The 19,724-nt window shown below is 47.7% G+C and overlaps 1 protein-coding gene across 16 annotated transcripts in view; it reads right to left on the bottom strand.

Moving 5' to 3' along the window:
- The window catches only part of LOC146816773 (CYFIP-related Rac1 interactor A), a 300,974-nt gene that overhangs the window by 64,152 nt on the left and 217,098 nt on the right, over positions 1-19,724 (bottom strand). For all 16 annotated transcript variants that reach the window (XM_085610657.1, XM_085610663.1, XM_085610648.1 and 13 more), the window contains 2 exons: positions 10,764-10,900; positions 10,591-10,668 (listed from right to left, as the gene is read on the bottom strand). In XM_085610657.1, the coding sequence (XP_085466783.1) occupies positions 10,591-10,668; positions 10,764-10,900 (215 nt within the window). The remainder of the gene's footprint in view (positions 1-10,590; positions 10,669-10,763; positions 10,901-19,724) is intronic.

Below are 19,724 nucleotides of genomic sequence, written 5' to 3'. Positions count from 1 at the left end.
AGATTTTAGAAACTAAGTCAACAATCCTGATTCTCGAGGCAGGATCTTGGATTTCATTTTTTAAAGCAACTTGACCTGTGTGGCAGCTTCTTAAAGAAAAACACACATAGGCTGTATGTCTCACCTTAAATTTCCACAACTACTGAATCACTCTGCATAGAACCAGCAAAGTGAAAAGTATACAAAAATGCCCTCAGTCAACCTATCAAAAGCATATGCTAAACTAGGCGTTCAAATAAAATGGATGGAACATCTCTATATTTTGATTCTTCTTTAATTGAGAAAATATAGGTGAACCAATCTTTTGGAAAATATTCTAGACTTTTTACACAACACCCGTTCATAAGGCTCTTAAAGAATCCTTATTCATCTTTTACATTTTTTCACGTTCCAAGATGTTTTAATAGTAGATAAACGTGCTTCCAAATGACCCATAACCCCAGACATGGCCACTTTTATTTTTATTTTAGTGATACACCAGTAATACAACTCTCCCGGCTTCAGATTCTGTACATCACCCCAAAAATGTCGGTCTAAATGTGAATTTTTGTGTATTTCTTCATGGCACCACTTGCACAGTACATTGAGGGATCACAATCATGGTGACCAAATTGCTAAAAGTTTTGTTAGCCTTAACATTGATAGGTGAAACCGTATCCCTTTATAATGTTTCTCCTGATCCCACCATTTCAATAAGTTTGCCATCACTCGGAAACGTGATCCTGCCAGTTCCTTGAGCCTGTGCCCCTTAGTTATCAAGGCACTCTTGCTTGTACCATTGTGGCCCATTAGGGTCACAAAACTGTTCCTTGTTGCAGATTTCTACTGCTAAATTATTCCTTTTAATTCAGGTACTATTAATGCACATTTTCATTGGGCTCGATGTCTTGCTCTTGTTACGGACAGGGCAAAAACAATAGGTACAGACTTAACTCCTTAGGTGCATAAGGTGTGACTTGTTGGCACAACAAAGGGTAAGAGTTGGTGGTGGGTCACATTGTATACACCATTACTTGAATGTCCAAAGTAGCACACCACCCTCTGACAAGAATGCATTAGTTGGGACATAATGGACAATTCACTTAGATCTGACAGGAGTTCCTGAAAGTAGAACACTGCGTTCGCCTTTTCAATTTTTCATGTCATCCTATTCTGTGATGCTGCAATCAATAGTGCTATTCTGCTAGATAAAACATTGTATGCATTATGGATAAGACAGCTGGGTGCACTGCTGTTTTGGATATGAACATCATTGCTGCAGATTCAACATGGATTTTCTGGATCCCATTGGAGCGGTTATCTTTCCACTGTTTCCATGGCTTCCCCATACAATATAAGTAGTAAACTGAAGTTTATTCAGAGCCTCACATCATCACCCCCCCCCCCCCCCTTCCCCCAAGAAATTCCTTTTTAGCATTTGCCGGAAGGAATCGTAATTCAAGCAAAGCAAACTGACACAAAGCCGCTGATATACTTTTACCGGAAGGTCTGCACTGAATGGTCACATTTCCACTAGTACCCTATGACCCAAGGTTTCTAAACTTCGGGGACCAACAAGCATTTCAGTAATCTGGCCCACAGCTAATTCAGGCAAGAGTGTTCTCGCGTAACAAGAATGTTATATCATACCACTACATTAAACAGATAATACCAAGCATAAATCAGCAATCTCTCCACAACAGTAATAACGGACAGTTGACCTCAAAGAGAAAGACACACAAAGTCCATTATTTGAAACCTGCCAAGTCCATTATTTGAAACCTGCAAACTATCTATTGCCCAATATGCCGGCTGGCAAGTAAGGAGCAACAAAGGAACTCCACTTTACTTTGTCTAGAGCAAGTTTACAAGATTTAGAGGATCTTGCTACAGTTTCTGCAACAATTTTTATTTTTTGTTTTACTGGGACAAGGTTATTAGCCTTGTGCCCAACCATAAACCTGGAGGTCCAGCAGATAACGCTTCCTCTGGTCTCTCCCCTTTGATCTTTCCAGCTTGGGTGACGCTGCCAGGAGACTAAGCACCCACCCGCACAGCTCTCCAAGTCGCTGAGACACACAAACCTCTCCCTACCAATTCAATGTGGCAACCCTCAGAGGGTCTAGATTGTCAGTAGATTTTTCAAAATTCATTTGGAGGAGAAACCATATCTTCAACGCCTACCAAATTTTGTCCATTTCTTACAGCTCATACGTGCCTTAAATATGTTTCTATAGCGATGTGTGTGTGTAATATATATGATATATATATATATCTATCTATATCTCACCAACACTTCACGCCACCGTATTCACAGACGAGAAGGCAGACCCAGGATCAGTGCCAAGAAAACGGGTTTATTTACAGAATGCCCGCACCACCGCCATAACGCGTTTCAGCCTCCTCCGAGGCCTTGGATCACATGACGCGTTCCTGAGCCATTTTTTATTTTTTAAAGTGACAGTGCACAGAATCACACGTGAATAATAGACATAGAAGTTACATTTCCTGAGAGAAACGTGAACCTAATAACATGAGAGCCACAAAATAAATGATCCCCACTATGGAGGTACCATACATATGTGCAAAATACGCAATAAATATTCATGAAACCATAAATATTTAAGACAAGCCTAGCAACTTAAATAAAATAAATTAAATAAGTTAAGATTAAATAGCAATGACAGTGCTGATAAAAACATCAATATAAAATTGTCATAAGAGAAATCAGACGACAATAAATACGATATTAAATTAATTAGTGGCCAATTGAGACCCTACTAAAAGCTCTGTCATGAAACCCATGGTGATATGGTGGTATAGCTAGTCGCTTGCTCATGTGCTATTTGCAGAACTGAATTGCACACTTGCTCTATCGGTATATTATTATAGGTTCAAAGGTCCTGCCCAAGTGGGCACATGCTCATTCGTAACTCTTAAATATATAAAGTGCTGAAAAATAATAAAAAACGCGCCCTTACCCTCTTTGAATCACAGCCGTCATTCAAAGAAGTAAGATTCTATAATAAAGAAGGAATATGCTACTTACCAGTATGCATCTGTTCTTGGCATGTAGAGCTGCAGATCTATACACTGTGCATAGATCGCCATCTGGTGTTGGGCCCGGATGTTTGCAGTTGGTCTTTCTTCTTGGACAATGTTTGGAAGTCACGAGTTCGGTGACTCCTCCTTTGGTCCGTACTGCGCATGGGCTTCGGCTCCATCCTCAGATTGTTTTTCGCCAGCAGGGAAAAGATGGAGTGTAGTGATAATAGTAAAGAAACCCATGTGTGTTGTATCTAAATAAGATAGACTGGAACGGATACAGGTAGCAGGGGAGGCGGGTGGGCGTGTATAGATCTGCAGCTCTACATGCCAAGAACAGATGCATACTGGTAAGTAGCATATTCCGTTCGAGGCATATGAGCTGCAGATTATACACTGTGCATAGATTATATAGCAGTACCCAACCCTAGCGGCGACCACCGGTATCCGTTGCAGTGGTTTGAAACAGTGTCTTTAGTACAGCCTGGCCCACACTAGCTTGTTGTTTGGAGTGCACATCTACACAGTAATGTTTTGTGAAGGTGTGCGGTGTTGACCATGTGGCTGCTTTGCAGATGTCATCTAAGGGTATGTTCCCTAGAAAAGCCATAGAAGCCCCTATCTTTCTTGTAGAGTGGGCTTTAGGTGGAACAGATAATGTTCTTTTTGCTTTGTGATAACAAATTAGTATGCACTTAACAATCCACCTAGCTATCCCCGATTTTGAGATGGGGTTGCCTTTATGTGGTGGAGAGAATGAGACAAACAACGGTTTAGTCTTTCTGAAAGATTGCGTTCTTTGGATGTAGTAAAGTAAAGCCCTTTTAACATCAAGTGTATGTAGAGCCCTTTCCGCAACAGATTGAGGTTGCGAGAAAAAAAACGGCAATTCCACCGATTGATTGAGATGGAAGGGGGAAATGACCTTAGGCAGAAATTTTGGATTTGTGCGAAGTATCACCTTACTGTGATGTATCTGTAGAAAGGGTTCTTGTATAGTGAACGCTTGTATTTCACTAACCCTTCTAAGGGAAGTGATAGCTATGAGATAAGCTGTTATCCAAGTAAGGAACTGCAGCTCACATTTATGCATTGGTTCGAAAGGCGGTCCCATCAGCCTTGTAAGAACTACGTTTAGATTCCACACAGATGAGTGTGGTGCCCTGGGCGAAATTACTCTTTTAAGGCCTTCCATGAAAGCTTTAATAGCAGGCACTCTGAAAAGTGATAAATGCTGTCTGTTTTGCAGGTTAGCAGCAATTTCTGCTAGGTGTAAACGGATGGATGAGTATGCCAGGTTACACCTTTGTAGATGGAGCAGGTAGCATATGATGTGCTGTATGGATACATCTAAAGGGTTGATTGTATTGTTACGGCAACAAATCTCTTCCACTTTGCGGCATAGCATGCTCGAGTGGTAGGACGTCTGGCTTCCCTGATAATGTTCATGCAATCAGGGGGAAGGTTAAGGTATCCAAATTCTAAGATTTCAGGAGCCAGATCGCAAGGTTGAGCTGAGCTGGGTCCGGGTGCCTGATTTCTCCATGGTTCTGGGTTAGGAGGCATGGTGACAGGTGCAGTTTTTGGTGTGGTACCACTGAGAGCTGTAGTAGTGTGGTGTACCATGGCTGCCTGGCCCATGTTGGAGCTACCAGAATGAGTGTGAGGGAGTGCTGTTGTAGCTTCCTTACCACTAATGGAACTAGCGGGAGAGGTGGAAAGGCGTATGCAAATTTGCCTGACCAGTTCATCCATATTGCATTGCCTTTGGACAATGGGTGTGGGTATCTGGCGGCGAAGCTTGGGCATTTTTTGTTTTCGTGGGTGGCGAAGAGGTCTATCTGAGGATGTCCCCACTTGTGAAAGAATGGGTGAAGAACTTGTGGATGCAGTTCCCATTCGTGCATTTGTCTGCTGAGCAGATCTGCCATGGTGTTTTGTATCCCTGGGACGTGTTGTGCCAGGAGAAAGATTTTTTGTGGGATTGCCCATCTCCATATGCTCTGTGCTAACCGAGAGAGCTGTGGAGAGTGTGCCCCCCCCTGTTTTTGAATGTAGTACATTGCAGTCCTATTGTCTGTGCGAATGAGGACTGCTTTGGCTGAGATTTGTTTCTGAAATGATTTCAGGGCTAGAAAGATCGCCAATAACTCCAGATGGTTGATGTGGAGTAACTTTTGTTGTGGGGTCCATATACCTTGCACTGTGAGGTGTAATAGGTGCACTCCCCAGCCGGAGAGCGATGCGTCCGTTGTTAGAATTACCCGAGGAACCGGGTCCAGGAACGGTCGCCCTTTGGAAAGGTTTGTGGTGTTCCACCACTGCAGAGAGCGATGGGTGCGACCGTCCACCAACACCAGATCCGTCATTTGCCCCTGGGCCTGGTTCCACTGGCGTGCTAGGCACTCTTGGAGTGGACGCATGTGGAGTCTTGCATGAGGCACTATGAAGATGCAAGATGCCATCATCCCTATTAGCTTCATAAACACTCTTGCTGGGAGAGAGTGCTGAAGAATGAATCTTTGGCGCAAGGCTTGTATGCTTGCGATTCTGGCTGAATTGGGATAGGCTATAGCTTTTGAGGCGTCTATCGTGGCACCGAGGTATTGCTTTGTGTGAGACGGTATCAGCTGGGACATTTGGTGGTTCACCGTGAAACCTAGCTGGTGGAGTAGTTGGATGGTAGTGTTTGTATGTTGCACACATTGGTTGTAGGACGTGGCTTTTATTAGCCAGTCGTCCAAGTAAGGGAAGACGTGAATGTGTTGTCTTCTGAGGTGTGCCGCCACTACTGCTAGGCATTTGGTAAACACTCTTGGTGCGGTTGTGACCCCGAAGGGGAGAACCTTGAACTGATAATGTTGGCCGTCCACTACAAATCTGAGGTACTTTCTGTGAGAAGGGTGTATTGGAATATGAAAGTATGCGTCTTTCAAGTCCAGTGTAGTGAGAAAGTCGTTCTGGCAGAGGAGTGTGAGAACTTGTTGGAGAGTTACCATGTGAAAATGGTCTGAAAGTATGTATGCATTTAAAGGCCGGAGGTCTAGAATGGGCCGTAGAGTCTCGTCTCTTTTTGGTATCAGAAAGTACAGAGAGTAGACCCCTAAATTTTGTTGATTGATGGGGACCTGCTCTATAGCTTGTTTTTGCAGGAGGGAGATTACCTCTTGTTTCAGCAGTGTGGTATGTTCTTGTGACATTGTACGGTGCCTGGGTGGAATATTTGGGGGGGTAGGTGTTAGTTCGAGACAGTACCCTGACCGAATAATTTGGGTCACCCATTTGTCTGATGTTATGGTCTCCCAGGTTTGAAAAAAGTCTTGTAGTCTGCCACCGACTGGAGTGGAATGGTCTGGGGGGAGCGGGGGAAAGTCATTGTGTGGGCGGTGTGGCAGAATGGGCGGTGATGGTTTTGCCCCTGCCTTTATTATTGTTTCCTCTATATCCACCTCTTTGATAGCCCTTTGTGAAGGTAGTCTGAGGAGGGGACTTGTAGGACGTAGAGGCGTTATCGGCAGAGTTACCCCTGCCAGTGCCTCGAAAGGAGGAGCGGCGAAAGGAGCGTCTAGGAGTGTGGGATTGTAATGCTCCCATAGACTTCGACGTATCTGTATCCTTCTTCATTTTTTCCAGGGCTTCGTCTACTTTTGGGCCAAATAAGTGTTGTTGGTCAAAAGGGTGGTTCAATATAGATGCTTGGACCTCCGGCTTAAAGCCTGAGATTCTGAGCCAGGCGTGGCGGCGAAGCAGAACACTGGTGTTTATAGCCCTGGAAGCTGTGTCTGCTGCGTCAAGTGCACATTTAATAGAGGTGTTGGTAATGATCTTTCCCTCTTGTATTAGTTCATGAGCCTTATTTTTATATTTTTCTGGGAGATGTTGCATGATAGTCTCCAGCTCATCATAGTGCGCTCTGTTGTACCGTGCCAGCAGCGCTTGCGTGTTGGCGATGCGCCACATATTGGCAGCTTACGAGGAAGTGCGTTTGCCTGACGCATCTAAGAGCTTGGACTCCTTATCGGGTGGTGGAGCCTCACCCGATGACTGAGAATTGGATCGCTTCCTAGCTGTGGATACCACTAATGAGTCTAAGGGCGCAGGTCCTTTAATATAGGCAGGATCTGTGGGGGCTGCCTTATATTTTCTCTCTATTCTGGGGTTTAAGACCCTAGCCCTGACTGGGTCTTTGAAAACCTCTGCCGCATGTTTGGTCACCCCTTTAAGCATGGGTAATATGGCAGTAGATTTATCTGCGATGTCAAAAGTGTCAAGTAGGAAGTCTTCCTCAACTGGATCACTGTGTAACTCCACCCCATGATAATGTGCCGCCCGTTGCAACAAGTGGTGGAACCCCAGGGAGTCCTCTGGTGGAGATGGCCTGGATGGATAAAGATCATCCTGAGGCACATCTGGGAAATCTGGATTATGATAATCCTCCCATGGGTCTGGTGTGCCCGGAGGGTTGGGGTCCTGTGGGGGCATCTGTTGGATCATAGTATGGATCCCCTTGGTAATCAGGGTCTGGAGACGGGGTTGGAGAGCGATGAGGCAAGGGTGGAGAAGGTGGAGGCGGAGATGGGGGCGGTGGAGGAGGTGGAGGCGGTGGGGAGGGTACTCTGAAAGGGGATGTGGCAGAGTCCTTCCGTTTTGGCGGTGGAGGAGGAGTTGGCTTGTCTAAATGTCTTTTCTTTGAAGACAAAGTCAAATGTCCAGTCTTTGGATCCTTTGTTAAAGTCTTTTGTCGAGGATCTGGCGTGAATAGCTCCTCCGGCACCGATTCATCTGTCGGTGCCGATGTTTTCGGGGCCGACGGCTTCTTTGGTTTATCTGTGCCATGCTTTTTCGGGGCCTCCGATTTTTTGTTCGGTGCCGAGGCAGGCTTCGGCACGGGAGCGTCGGTGCCGAGGGATTTATGTTTGGTCGGCACCGAGAGGCCAGGTTTCGACACCGATGGCTTCGGAACGGAGCTTGGTGTGGCTTTCTTCGGTGCCGAAGGGTGTTTTTCAGCACCGCTAGTAGGCTGGCTCGAGCCCGAGCCGCCGGGAGACTTATGATGCCTCTTCACCGGGCCCGAAGGTGGGGTGATGGAAGCGGTATGTTCGGTTTTGCCTAGGCCCGGAGGCGAAGGTGTAACCGAAGTCTCTTTCGGTATGGGCGCGGGAGTGGGAGGGGGTAGAGTACTCACGACCCTCTGCGCCGGTGTGATCTCCTCCACGTCGGAGTCGTCGGCCTCGGAAGCGCTGACGAGGTTGTCTTCCTGTTCGGTGTGCTGCTGTCCCGAAGCTCCGATGTCTTCTCAGAAGATGTCAGGTGGAGCCGAGGTCGATGAGTGCACCACGGTGCGTCGAGCTAGTCGATCCCGAATAGTCTTTTTCGATCGAAAAGACTTGCAGGCGGGGCAGTCTCGAGCCTCGTGTTCGGGAGAGAGGCAGAGGTTGCACACCCGATGTAGATCGGTGTGGGGAAATTTAGACCCACATTTTGGGCACTTCTTAAAGGGAGTCCTTTCCATCGCCCGAGACCGGAGTCGAGATAGGACCGAAGGCCGCTGCCGATGTCTGGAATCGAGGAAGTGCCGAAGAGAGAGATAAAGAAGATGATTTTGTCTGAAGAATCTCGATGGACGAGGATTTTTCGTCGAAGGTCGAACTGGAAAGGTTCGAAGCCGGAGCACGAAGTATTACATCCGAGCCCGATGGCGGAAAAAAACAATCTGAGGATGGAGCCGAAGCCCATGCGCAGTACGGACCGAAGGAGGAGTCACCGAACTTGTGACTTCCAAACATTGTCCAAGAAGAAAAACAAACTGCAAACATCCGGGCCCAACACCAGATGGCGATCTATGCACAGTGCATAATCTGCAGCTCATATGCCTCAAACATGCATTTCCAACATTAAAATTAAAGAAAGGCGGTACCAATGCCAGCTAAAAGATACTGGGTATAAGAACAGATATGCTTAAAGGCAGGTAAAGAAATCCTCACTGATGTTAAGACCATGTGGTGTTTTACAGTTAAGCTCCAGGATAAATTTGGTTTCCAGTTTCCTAAGCAGATATTCCCGATTGCCTCCCCTTCTGAGGGGCAAAACAGTGTCCACCACGAAGTATTTCAAGTATTGTGTATTACTGTCATGATGTTCCTGGAAATGTCGTGCCACCGGATAAGTGGCATCTTTGTTGTTAATAGCTCTCACGTGCTGGAGTATCAGTTTGTGGACCTGCAGCTTCGTGCTTCCCACATAGTGCAGGCCACACGGACACTCCAGCACATAAACTGCAAATTCTGTTTTGCAATTCAGGAATTTGGTGATGGCAACAGGCTTAGGTTTGAAGGGAGTGGTGTATGTTTTAGTATTCAAACCTTGTTTGCAGGCGCCACACTTATAAAAGCCTGTCCTTCTGTCCAACCAATTTTTGGTCATCATCACCTCAGGGCTACTCTTAACAAGAGCATTGCTCATGGTGCGAGCTTTCCTATAGGAAATGCTTGGAGTGGCTGTCAAGGAACTTCCTAAAACAGGGTCATTAAGTACCAGAGGCCAGTTTTTATTGACAATTTTGTGGAGAGTTTTGTGTTGCCGATTAAATGTTAATATTAAGCTAGTTGGCTCCAATGTGGGTTCAGTCCTAGAATTCTCCTTAGATTTTTTTAGGCATTAATGTCGCTAAACATGGTTGTTTGTTAGCCTTCTCAATAGCCTTTATAACCACCTCTTCTGGGTACCCCCTAGCCATGAACCTGTACCTGCTACCCTTTTGAGCCTGCACGCAGTCAAGGTCCGTGCTACAAATCTTTCTGATCCGTAGCATCTCCCCATAGGGGATGCTATTGATCGGATGGCTGGGGTGGTGGCTAGAGGCATGCAATACAGTGTTGCCTTTAGATGGCTTCCCATATATGTATGATCAATATCACGGTGGTGACCGAAACGCGTCATGGCAAGCTGGAGCGGTTGTGAATAAACGGAAATTATTGCACTCAAGTGGAGTCCGTACCCTTTCTTTCCTGTTGGAATATGGAACATAGATAGATAGATATATATATATATATATACACACACACACACACACACACACACACACACACACACACACACACACACACACACACACACACACACACACACTTATAGTATACTTGTAAATTAAGCACACAAACTGAAATTACAGCAGAAAAAAAGAACCATAAAGAGCAGTCTAGCCAATACATTCACTAACATTTGAACTAGGATTTCAATGAAATTCCAAGGTCTACATTGGGTTTGAGGTGCACATTTTTGGATCATGTTTGGCTCTTGTTCACTTCCGAGTTTACCAGCAACTACATTGAAATCACTAAATACTAAGTTAATTTTGTTTCACGTTTCCCATTCATTCATACATACATATTAATCCAACACAGTTTAGCCTTCAAAGCAATTACTCATATTTTATTCATCTCACAGGGCAATTGTGCTATCTGTATACAAACCCTAAATGTGTCTGTGCCACTTCCAAATATTTCATATACACGTTCCATCTATTCTTATTTTACTGTGTGCTTTTGAACAGCTCCATGTACTCACATGCATGTTGTTTATCCTGTTACGACTTATTGTCCGCCTGTAGTAACTAAAGTCATTTTGAATCGCTGGGTTCCTCATCTAAAGGGGTACAAGAAAATGATTGCAACACTTAGATATCAAACACCATTTTGTCTTGTAAGGTTATTGATTGCAGCTTCAATTATCTCACAAACCTTCAGTTCATCGAATCGGAGGGTGAAATGTAGAATTTCTGCAAATTCTTTGGCTAGCGCTTGTTCGCGCTCTAGGTGCTGAGTTGGAGTATAAGGAGGGCAAGTCAAAGATTCCAGTAAACTCTGCAGCGCTTTCTCTACAAAAAGAAAGTAAAATAAATATTAAAAGTGATTTCTTAAATTAAAATATTTAAGATGAATAAGTTAACGGTTCAATTAAAAAGTTATCTAAATTGCAATGTGAGATTCGGCTTCAAAAACATCCCTGTAATCAGATCCCAGATTTAACTAAAAGAACAACATAACCATATCTACCTTGCATGGGGCTGGATTCACAAACAGAGGAGGAGCTATGTCCACACCTTTGTTCATATTAACTCCTTTGTGAGTGTTAACAAAATCCTAAATATGTTTTGGAAACTTAGGCGTGTATGTTTATGCATCCTCCTCCTCCACACTTACTCCAGCAGTTTATCCACTGTATAGATAATCTGCAGACATAAATACAGTGAAAACGAGCACTTGCAGATTACCCTCTTGTGGTCTGGCTTGACAGGATATTCGTCCTCAGATGTTTAATGATTAACAGAAAAAGATCTATCAGAAGCATTACTGAAAGAAGGGCTTTGGCCACAATCAAATGTGGATTCCCTTCAGTACAGCATTTGATTAAGCAGACATTGGGTCATTCCATTAAAGAAGAGTTCTTGCTTTGCACTTTTGGTCTTCTGGGAAACCTTATGCTGAATACAGCAGAATGGTGACAAGCCAAGGATCATAAATATAGGCCTGATTTGTTGATTGTAAAATGTTATGACAAAGTTAGAATATCTGAACTATTCAGTTTTAAAAGCATATGCTAAAGGCAAAAAGCCATTAAGCGCGGGTTGTTATTAGACTGTGCTAAAAACTGTAGGAAGGTTCATTGTAATAAGGAATCTCAGATGACTATGGTCAAGGGTTTTGGAGTAGGTTACCCTCGCCACAAAACCTAGTACTAGATGATTCTAACTAAGTTAAGCCTTTACAATAAGGAACTCCAAGACCAGATGTGATTGCACTTCAGTTTAATCCAAAGTAAAACACCCACAACCAGGAGCGTCCGGCATCTGCTAGGTACGGCAAGCAACTTACCAACTCCGTCAAGTACTTCACAGATACCATGTGACTCCAGAACCGACAATCCCCTTTGAACATAGACAATAAACTTGTGTATGAGCGTGTGCTCGATACCACAACCTTGTGCAAAGACAAGCTCAATACACACACACTACACCACCCCCGCTCTTTTTTTTTACATACTTAAAAACATTGCAGTCATGAAAACTGAAGAAAACCCTATAAAAACATTAAACATTAAGCTGTGAATGAAAACAATTTTACATTGCACCTCAAAGATGAAATACAATGAACAAGAAGGACTGTTACTTATTCTGTGAGTATCTGATCTTGGCATGTATTGCTGAATATTTACAGGCTTTACATAGGTCTGCCATCTAGTGTTTGGCTCAAATGATTACAAGTTGTTTTTTGTTCCAAGACGTTTTCTTTGAGGTACGAGGCTGTGTGAAGACTCCTCTTGGTAATACTGCGCATGGTCATCGACACAATCTTCGGATTGTTTTGGCGTGAGAATGTAAAAATGCTGTGTATATAGGCAATGAGATGTCCATGCGTTACTATGAAATAAAGTGTATGAACTGCAACCCTACACAAGTTTTTTGGGGGAGGAGGGTTGGTGCATGTGAATCTACAGCACTACATGCCAAGAACAGATGCTTACAGGATAAGTAACATAATCCTTTCTAGGCATGTGTGCTGTAGATACACATGTTTTGCATAGACTGTAAAGCAGTCCCTCTCCTAAGCAGTGGGTAACTTGTGGGGGTTGCAGTTGTTTGAAAAAGAGTTTTAAGTACTGCCTGACCAACATTGGCTTGCAAATACATCTACAAAATGTTTTGTGAAAGTGTGCGGAGTAGACCATGTTGCTACTTTACAAATATCAGCAATAGGAATGCTCCGCAAGAAAGCTAGGGAAGCTCCAATCTTTCTAGTGGTGTGAGCTTTTGGGGGAACAGGTAAAAGTCATTTAGCTTTTGCATAGCATGTTTGGATACATTTAACTATCCATCTTAAAAATTGCAGTGGATCGCAGTTATGAATTCTCCCCTCCACCAATGGTGAAGCATCGGCCACACACAGCCCAGGCCCAACGTTAAAACAAGAGCAAAACTTAAAATCCCAGAAGCACCAGGGGCTCCGACCCCCGAACAGATGAAAGAGGAACAGATCCAAGCACTGCCAACCACGATCACGTTGTGGGTGGATCGGCGGTCTCGGCAGCCATAGACTCGGAATAAAGGTGCATCAGACAATGAGTCCAGCCATTCCGCAAACAGCACGTCGTTAATGATACTTCCAGGCGTCGCCACAGACAGCGGCTGCTTTAATGTGAAACGTCACGGGGAGCATGAGTATGAATCGCATCTGGAGTGCATGGCATATGGTGGGAGGCTGGGGCAGGCGATGAAAAGACTGCCTAAGAACACATTAGTATTCTGACACTTTGAGATGAAATGAGTCCCCCCCCCCCTACCATATAGACCCGTCACAAGCGAGACGTGCAGTCGGCCGAAGATGTGGTGAGGACATTTGACAGTCTGGCTACTCCCTCGCCCTGCTCCGGGGTGATCGCAGTGCTCACTTGCACACAGTTGGGAGCTCTATGGGAACGTTTATTAAATGTTTGGGTACGATGAGTTCTGGGACCGCCCTGGGAAGAGAATTGAGGGATCTAGTTGTTCAGTTTACAGAGTCATTGTGTGTTATTCTACGCAATATGTACTCTCTGAGATCGGGCATGAGGGAGTGGCTATGCAATTCACTGCTCGCCTTTGTGCCCACCGATGGTAGCAACAACAAAATTGCAAGAGTTCGCATATTAATGTGGAATGTCCATGGTATGGGCATGGCGCAGATAAGACCTGCAGTGCAACAATAAATATTAGAAGGAGGGGCACTCAGATTACGCTGTTGGGGGAGACTGTCACTGAATGGGGGTGGGGAGGAGCTACCTGGTTGCAAAAGCACTTGCAGGGTCAATTTTACTGCACTAAGTACTCAGGGTCCGGCCGGGAGTCCCTTTCCATTATAAGACAGGAGAGATAGACACAGAGGGCCGCTACACTTTAGCTAAAGGACAATTAGGTTATAGACCTGCCCTGTTGGAGAGCATATACGCTCCAAATGTATTGCAGACAGCCTTCTTGTTCCTCTTACCGGATGTACTTGATGGGTGCATGTCCCATGGATAATTGAAGAGGACTTTAACTGTGTTATAGTCCCACAGACGGATCCTTCCCACCTGCCATTACCAAATTTCCTGATAGTGACCGCTGCTGCCCACTTGTCCCATTGGCTCACTGTTGGAAACCAGGCAACCGGGTTAGCAGTCACCAGGTTCCCAGCACAGTGGTAGCTTGGCTCGAGCGGTTGGGGGCAGGCACCGTGTGAAGCGTACGACACACCCTCACAATAACCATGCGTTCATCCGTTCCAAAAACGACACTACACCGTAAAAATTATGAAAGAAAGTAGTTTGTCTTTATCTTATTTTCTCTTAGTTGCAGGGTTCATAAAATAAATACAGTACCATAAGATTCTCCTTTAAAAGGGCAGGTCAAATAAATAATACCACAGTGGGGTTTCAATAAATAGGATCAGGTCATAAATAAGCAAGGAATAAATAGGGGTGCAATAAATACAAATGGCTAATAAATACTGTCAGACAATAAATACAATGCAGGAATAAATACAGTCAGACAATAAATACAGTCGATAAATAAAGCACCTTCAATAACTTAAATAACACAAATTAATGACAATTACAGTTCACATCACTTTCCTGAGGTAGTTTGGTTTTACTATGCCCGAATACAGCTTGTGGTCATTTGGATGACATGGGGGGTGTCCCACCTAGATTGGTCAAGGCTGGGCCTGAACTGAGGTAGAATAAGGGTAACCTAAGGATCTGGCTCTCCCAAAATACACAACCCCTCACAGAGGTCACTGCACCAGTCTCAGTTCACCCCTGGCACTCCCAGGCTGGTTCTAACACCCCTGTAGCCCCTAGAATGGTCTTTTAGGGCTCCACAGGGCCTCAGATGCCCTTTCTACCACTTACTGCCCTTTTCACGATGATCGGCTCCGCTCGGCGCCGTGTCGATGTCGTGAGGCGGCTCCGGTTCGATGTCGCTGGGCGGCTCCGGTTCGGTGTCGCTGGGCGGCTCCGGTTCGGTGTCGCTGGGCGGCTCCGGTTCGGTGTCGCTGGGCGGCTCCGGTTCGGTGTCGCTGGGCGGCTCCGGGTCGATGTCGCTGGGCGGCCTTGGCTCGGTGTCGCTGGGCGGCTTCGGCTCGATGTCGCTGGGCTGCTCCGGCTCTATGTCGCCTTCCGGCGTCGCAGGGTCACAGTCTCCCCGCTTCCGGGTGTCTCCGGAGTGCGACCTCCACTCCCGACCTCCGGCGCGCTTCACCTCAGATTCCAGCGTCTCCGGAGTGCGATCTCCACTCCCGACCTCCGGCGCGCTTCACCTCGATCTCCGGCGACTCCGGAGTGCGATCTCCACTCCCGACCTCCGGCGCCCTTCACCTCGACCTCAGGTGACTCCTTGCTCGACCTCCGGTGCCTCTCCACGACCTCCGTCGGCGCCCTCTCTTGACCTCTGACGGCTCCGGGTACGACGTCTGCTTTCTGTCAGCGCCGCTTCTCCACCTCAGGCCTCAGGTCTCCAGGCTTCTCGACGTCAGGACTCCAGGAGGACACCGCTAAACAGGTCAGGAGCTTGCTGGTCTTCTTCTTTAAGGCCTTTTCACAATATTTAGGTCCTTAAGATGGTTTTTCTGGTCTTGGTCCCACACAGGGCTCTAGGCTGGGCTTGGTCAGTAGGGACTAGCATCAAGGGTGGGTTTCTGGACCCCACTCCAAGCACTGGTTTCCACCCCTGCTGCCTTACTCCGACCTGCTTCTGAACCTCTGTCCTCTCTCTTCTCCAGTCAGGTGCCAACTGCCACTCTGAGATGGCCTCCCAACATTCTAAACTGCCTCTCACTGTCACAGGGTTCCAGAATGTTACGGAAGGTTCTAGAAATCTCCAGTGGGTTCTGATGATGTCACAGGTGACAATGGGTGGCCACCATTTTGTGTCTCAGGCCCTCAGACAGAAGTTCCAGGGGTAGGGAAAATGGCTCCCTGACCCTGCATCAACACTAAAAAGTCTGGTGGTTCCCAAAAAGGAAAAATTATAATAGGGTTTGAGGCAAAAGTGGGACAAAATAAATAATGATGAGGAGGGACCACCCAAAGGGCTGACAGGTCTAACACGCGTCCCCCCCCAGCTGAAAGTGGGGAGAGCTACCCAACCCCTTGGGAGTTCTCAACACTAAGGCGGAAATACCTTGAGAGACCGTCTGCATTGGCGTGGTCCACTCCAGGCCGATGTTCCACCTGAAAGTCCATTCCCTGTAGGGAGATAGACCACCTTAGCAACTTGGGATTCTCCCCCTTCATCTGCATCAGCCACCGCAGGGGTCTGTGGTCGGTCTGAACTAGGAAGTGCGAGCCAAACAGGTATGGCCGCAACTTCTTCAGAGCCCATACCACTGCAAAGGCTTCACGCTCTATTGCACTCCACTTCTGTTCCCTGGGAAGTAGTCTCCGGGATAGGAAGACCACAGGTTGTTCCAGACCCTCTTCATTGAGTTGCGATAACACTGCCCCAATGCCATGTTCCGATGCATCCGTCTGGACAATGAACTCCTTGGAAAAGTCTGGGGCCCTTAAGACCGGGGCCTCGCACATGGCTTGCTTCAGTTTCACAAAGGCCTGCTGGCAAGCCTCCGTCCAGACTACCCGTCGAGGTTGTTTCTTGGACGTAAGCTCCGTGAGGGGGGCCACAATGGTCCCATACCCCTTCACGAAGCGGCGGTAATATCCGGTGAGGCCCAGAAAAGCTCGGACCTCAGTCTGAGTCTTGGGGGGTTCCCAGGCCATGATTGCCTCGATTTTTGCCTGGAGGGGTTGCACCGCTCCCCTACCCACCAAGTGTCCAAGGTACACTACCGACCCCTGCCCGATCTGGCATTTACTGGCCTTGATCGTTAAACCAGCGTGTTTCAGGGCCTGGAGAACAGCTTGCAGGTGACGCAAGTGATCCTCCCAGCTGTTACTGAAGACGGCAATGTCGTCCAGATAAGCAGCAGAGAAACTCTCCATTCCGGCGAGGATCTGGTTCACCAGACGCTGAAACGTGGCAGGGGCGTTCTTGAGCCCAAAGGGCATAACGCAGAACTGGTAGTGGCCCTTGGGCGTGGAGAAGGCTGACCTTTCCTTAGCTCCATCAGTCAGAGAGATCTGCCAGTACCCAGATGTAAGGTCAAAGGTACTCAGATATTGGGCAGCTCCCAGCCGGTCAATCAGTTCATCCGCCCTCGGGATCGGATGAGCATCAGTCTTAGTTACTGAGTTCAGTCCCCGGTAGTCCACACAGAACCTCAGTTCCGGTTGGGCACCCGATGGTACAGCTTTTGGTACGAATACCACCGGACTGGACCAGGGGCTGCTGGAAGGTTCAATTACTCCTAGCTCCAGCATCTTAGTGACTTCACTGTGAATGCTGGCCTTCACCTTGTCTGTCATCCGGTAGATCTTTGACTTCATAGGTGGGCTGTCTCCTGTGTCCACGTCATGGATGCACAGGTGAGTCCTACCCGGAACAAGGGAGAACAACGAAGAGTACTGCCCCAGGACCTGGCGGCAGTCCTCCTGCTGTTCAGGAGTTAGGGACAGGGAGAGAATCACTCCCTCCACCAACCCATCCTTCTCTTCAGATGCAAATAAGTCGGGAAGAGGCTCGCTTTCCACGTCCTCTGCTCCGTCAGTCACCATTAACAATAGGACTTCGGGCCTCTCATGGTGGGGTTTGAGGCGGTTGGCATGCAGCACCCGTAGGGGCTGACGAGGGGTCTTCAGGTCCACCAAGTAGGTAGCCTTACCCTTCTTCTCCAACACCTCAAAGGGTCCTGACCAGCGATCCTGGAGGGCGCTAAGCTCTCCTGGTTCGATCACCCACACCTTCTGGCCAGGCTCCAACTCCACCGGGTGAGCATTGTGGTCATACCACGCCTTCATTACTGCTTGGCTGGCTTCCAAGTTGTCAGAAGCTTGCTTCCACAACTTAGCCATTTGGCTCCGGAAGGCCAGCATGTAGCTCACCACATCCTGGGGAAGCTTTCTGGGAGTTCTTTCCCATCCGTCTCTCACCAGGCTGAGAGGTCCACGCACAGGGTGCCCATACAAAAGCTCGAAGGGGCTGAAGCCCACTCCCTTCTGTGGCACTTCCCTGTAGGAAAACAATAGACAGGGTAGGAGGACGTCCCATTTCCTCCGCAGGCTTTCAGGCAGACTTCTGATCATGCCTTTCAAGGTTTTATTGAACCTCTCCACCAGACCATTGGTCTGGGGGTGGTAAGGAGTGGTGAACCGGTAGGTCACTCCACACTCCTTCCACATCGCCCGCATATATGCTGACATGAAGTTGGTCCCCCTGTCGGACACAACTTCCTTGGGAAAACCCACTCGGGTAAAGATTCCCATCAGGGCCCTAGCCACAACAGGTGCGGTAATGGTCCTCAGAGGTATTGCCTCTGGGTATCGTGTGGCATGATCCACCAAAACCAGGATAAACCTGTGACCAGCTGTAGTAGGCGGATCTAACGGACCCACAATGTCGATGCCCACCCTTTCAAAGGGGGTGCTAACGACAGGAAGTGGTTCCAGGGGAGCTTTCAGCTTCACCCCTGTTTTCCCACTGGCTTGACAAGACACACACGTCCGGCAATAGGTGTCGGACGACACTTTCATCTGAGGCCAATAAAAGTGCGGGACAAGCCGGGCAAAGGTCTTGTCTTGCCCCAGGTGTCCTGCCAAGGGGATCTCATGAGCCAATTCCAGAAGGAAGGCTCGGTAACGTTGAGCGACAACCAAGGCCCGTGACGAACCGTGCATGGGTGCCTTGGGTTCACTGTAGAGGAGGCCATCCTCCCAGTAAATATTATAGTTCCCCTCAACGTTCCCTGCTGCCTGGGCTTCGGCCTGTCGCCTCAGTCCCTCAAGGGTAGGACACTCCTTCTGGCCCTTGCAGAATTCCTCCCTGGTCGGCCCTCCCTCCACGTGCCACTCGGCCGGGATGGGTAGGTTCTCCAGGTTGGTAACATCCCCCTCCGCGGACTCCTGGTCCACCACCTCCGGTGGCCTATCCGTCACACGGGGCGCGGATGCCGAGGCAGGCTCCTCCTGCCTTCGGTTCTTCCCTTGGTTGGCAGCCGGCGGTGCCTTTGTTACAGGCTCCCGCCTAAACGAACTCCCCCTCCGGGTAGTCGCAGACCTGGTGCTGACACAGGTCCAGTCAGGTGTACCCAGCATCTCAGCATGAGTCCGGTATTCCACCTCCTTCCAAGCATTATGCTCCATGTCATTCCCCAGCAGACAATCGACTGGCACGGCAGGGTTTACGGCAACTCGAAGTGAACCTGCAACCCCTTCCCATTCAAATGGAACCTCGGCCACCGGATAGTGGCCCATTCTGCCGTCAGCCATCGCGGCAGGGTGGAGCACATGGGGAATCACCTGCTCTGGAGACACCAGTTGGCTATGTACCATAGTCATACTGGCTCCTGTGTCTCTCAGAGCCTCCCCTCTTTGGCCGTTGATGGTGACCCATTGCCCATACTTGGTGGTATTTGCGGGCACCTGGATCTTAGGAACCATCTCCCGTTCTCCCAGGGACACTAAAGTGACACCCGCCCACTCCCTTCCCTTATCTAAAGGCATCTCCTCCCCGAGCACTACACTAGCTACTCCGGGGGCCTTTCCTCCGATGGGAGGGGGTGGTCTTTTCGGGC

Source organism: Triturus cristatus, chromosome 6, assembly GCF_964204655.1.
Source record: "Triturus cristatus chromosome 6, aTriCri1.1, whole genome shotgun sequence".
NCBI classification, from domain to species: domain Eukaryota; kingdom Metazoa; phylum Chordata; class Amphibia; order Caudata; family Salamandridae; genus Triturus; species Triturus cristatus.
Note: the sequence above shows the minus strand (reverse complement) of the source record. Positions and strands in the feature narration are given on the sequence as shown.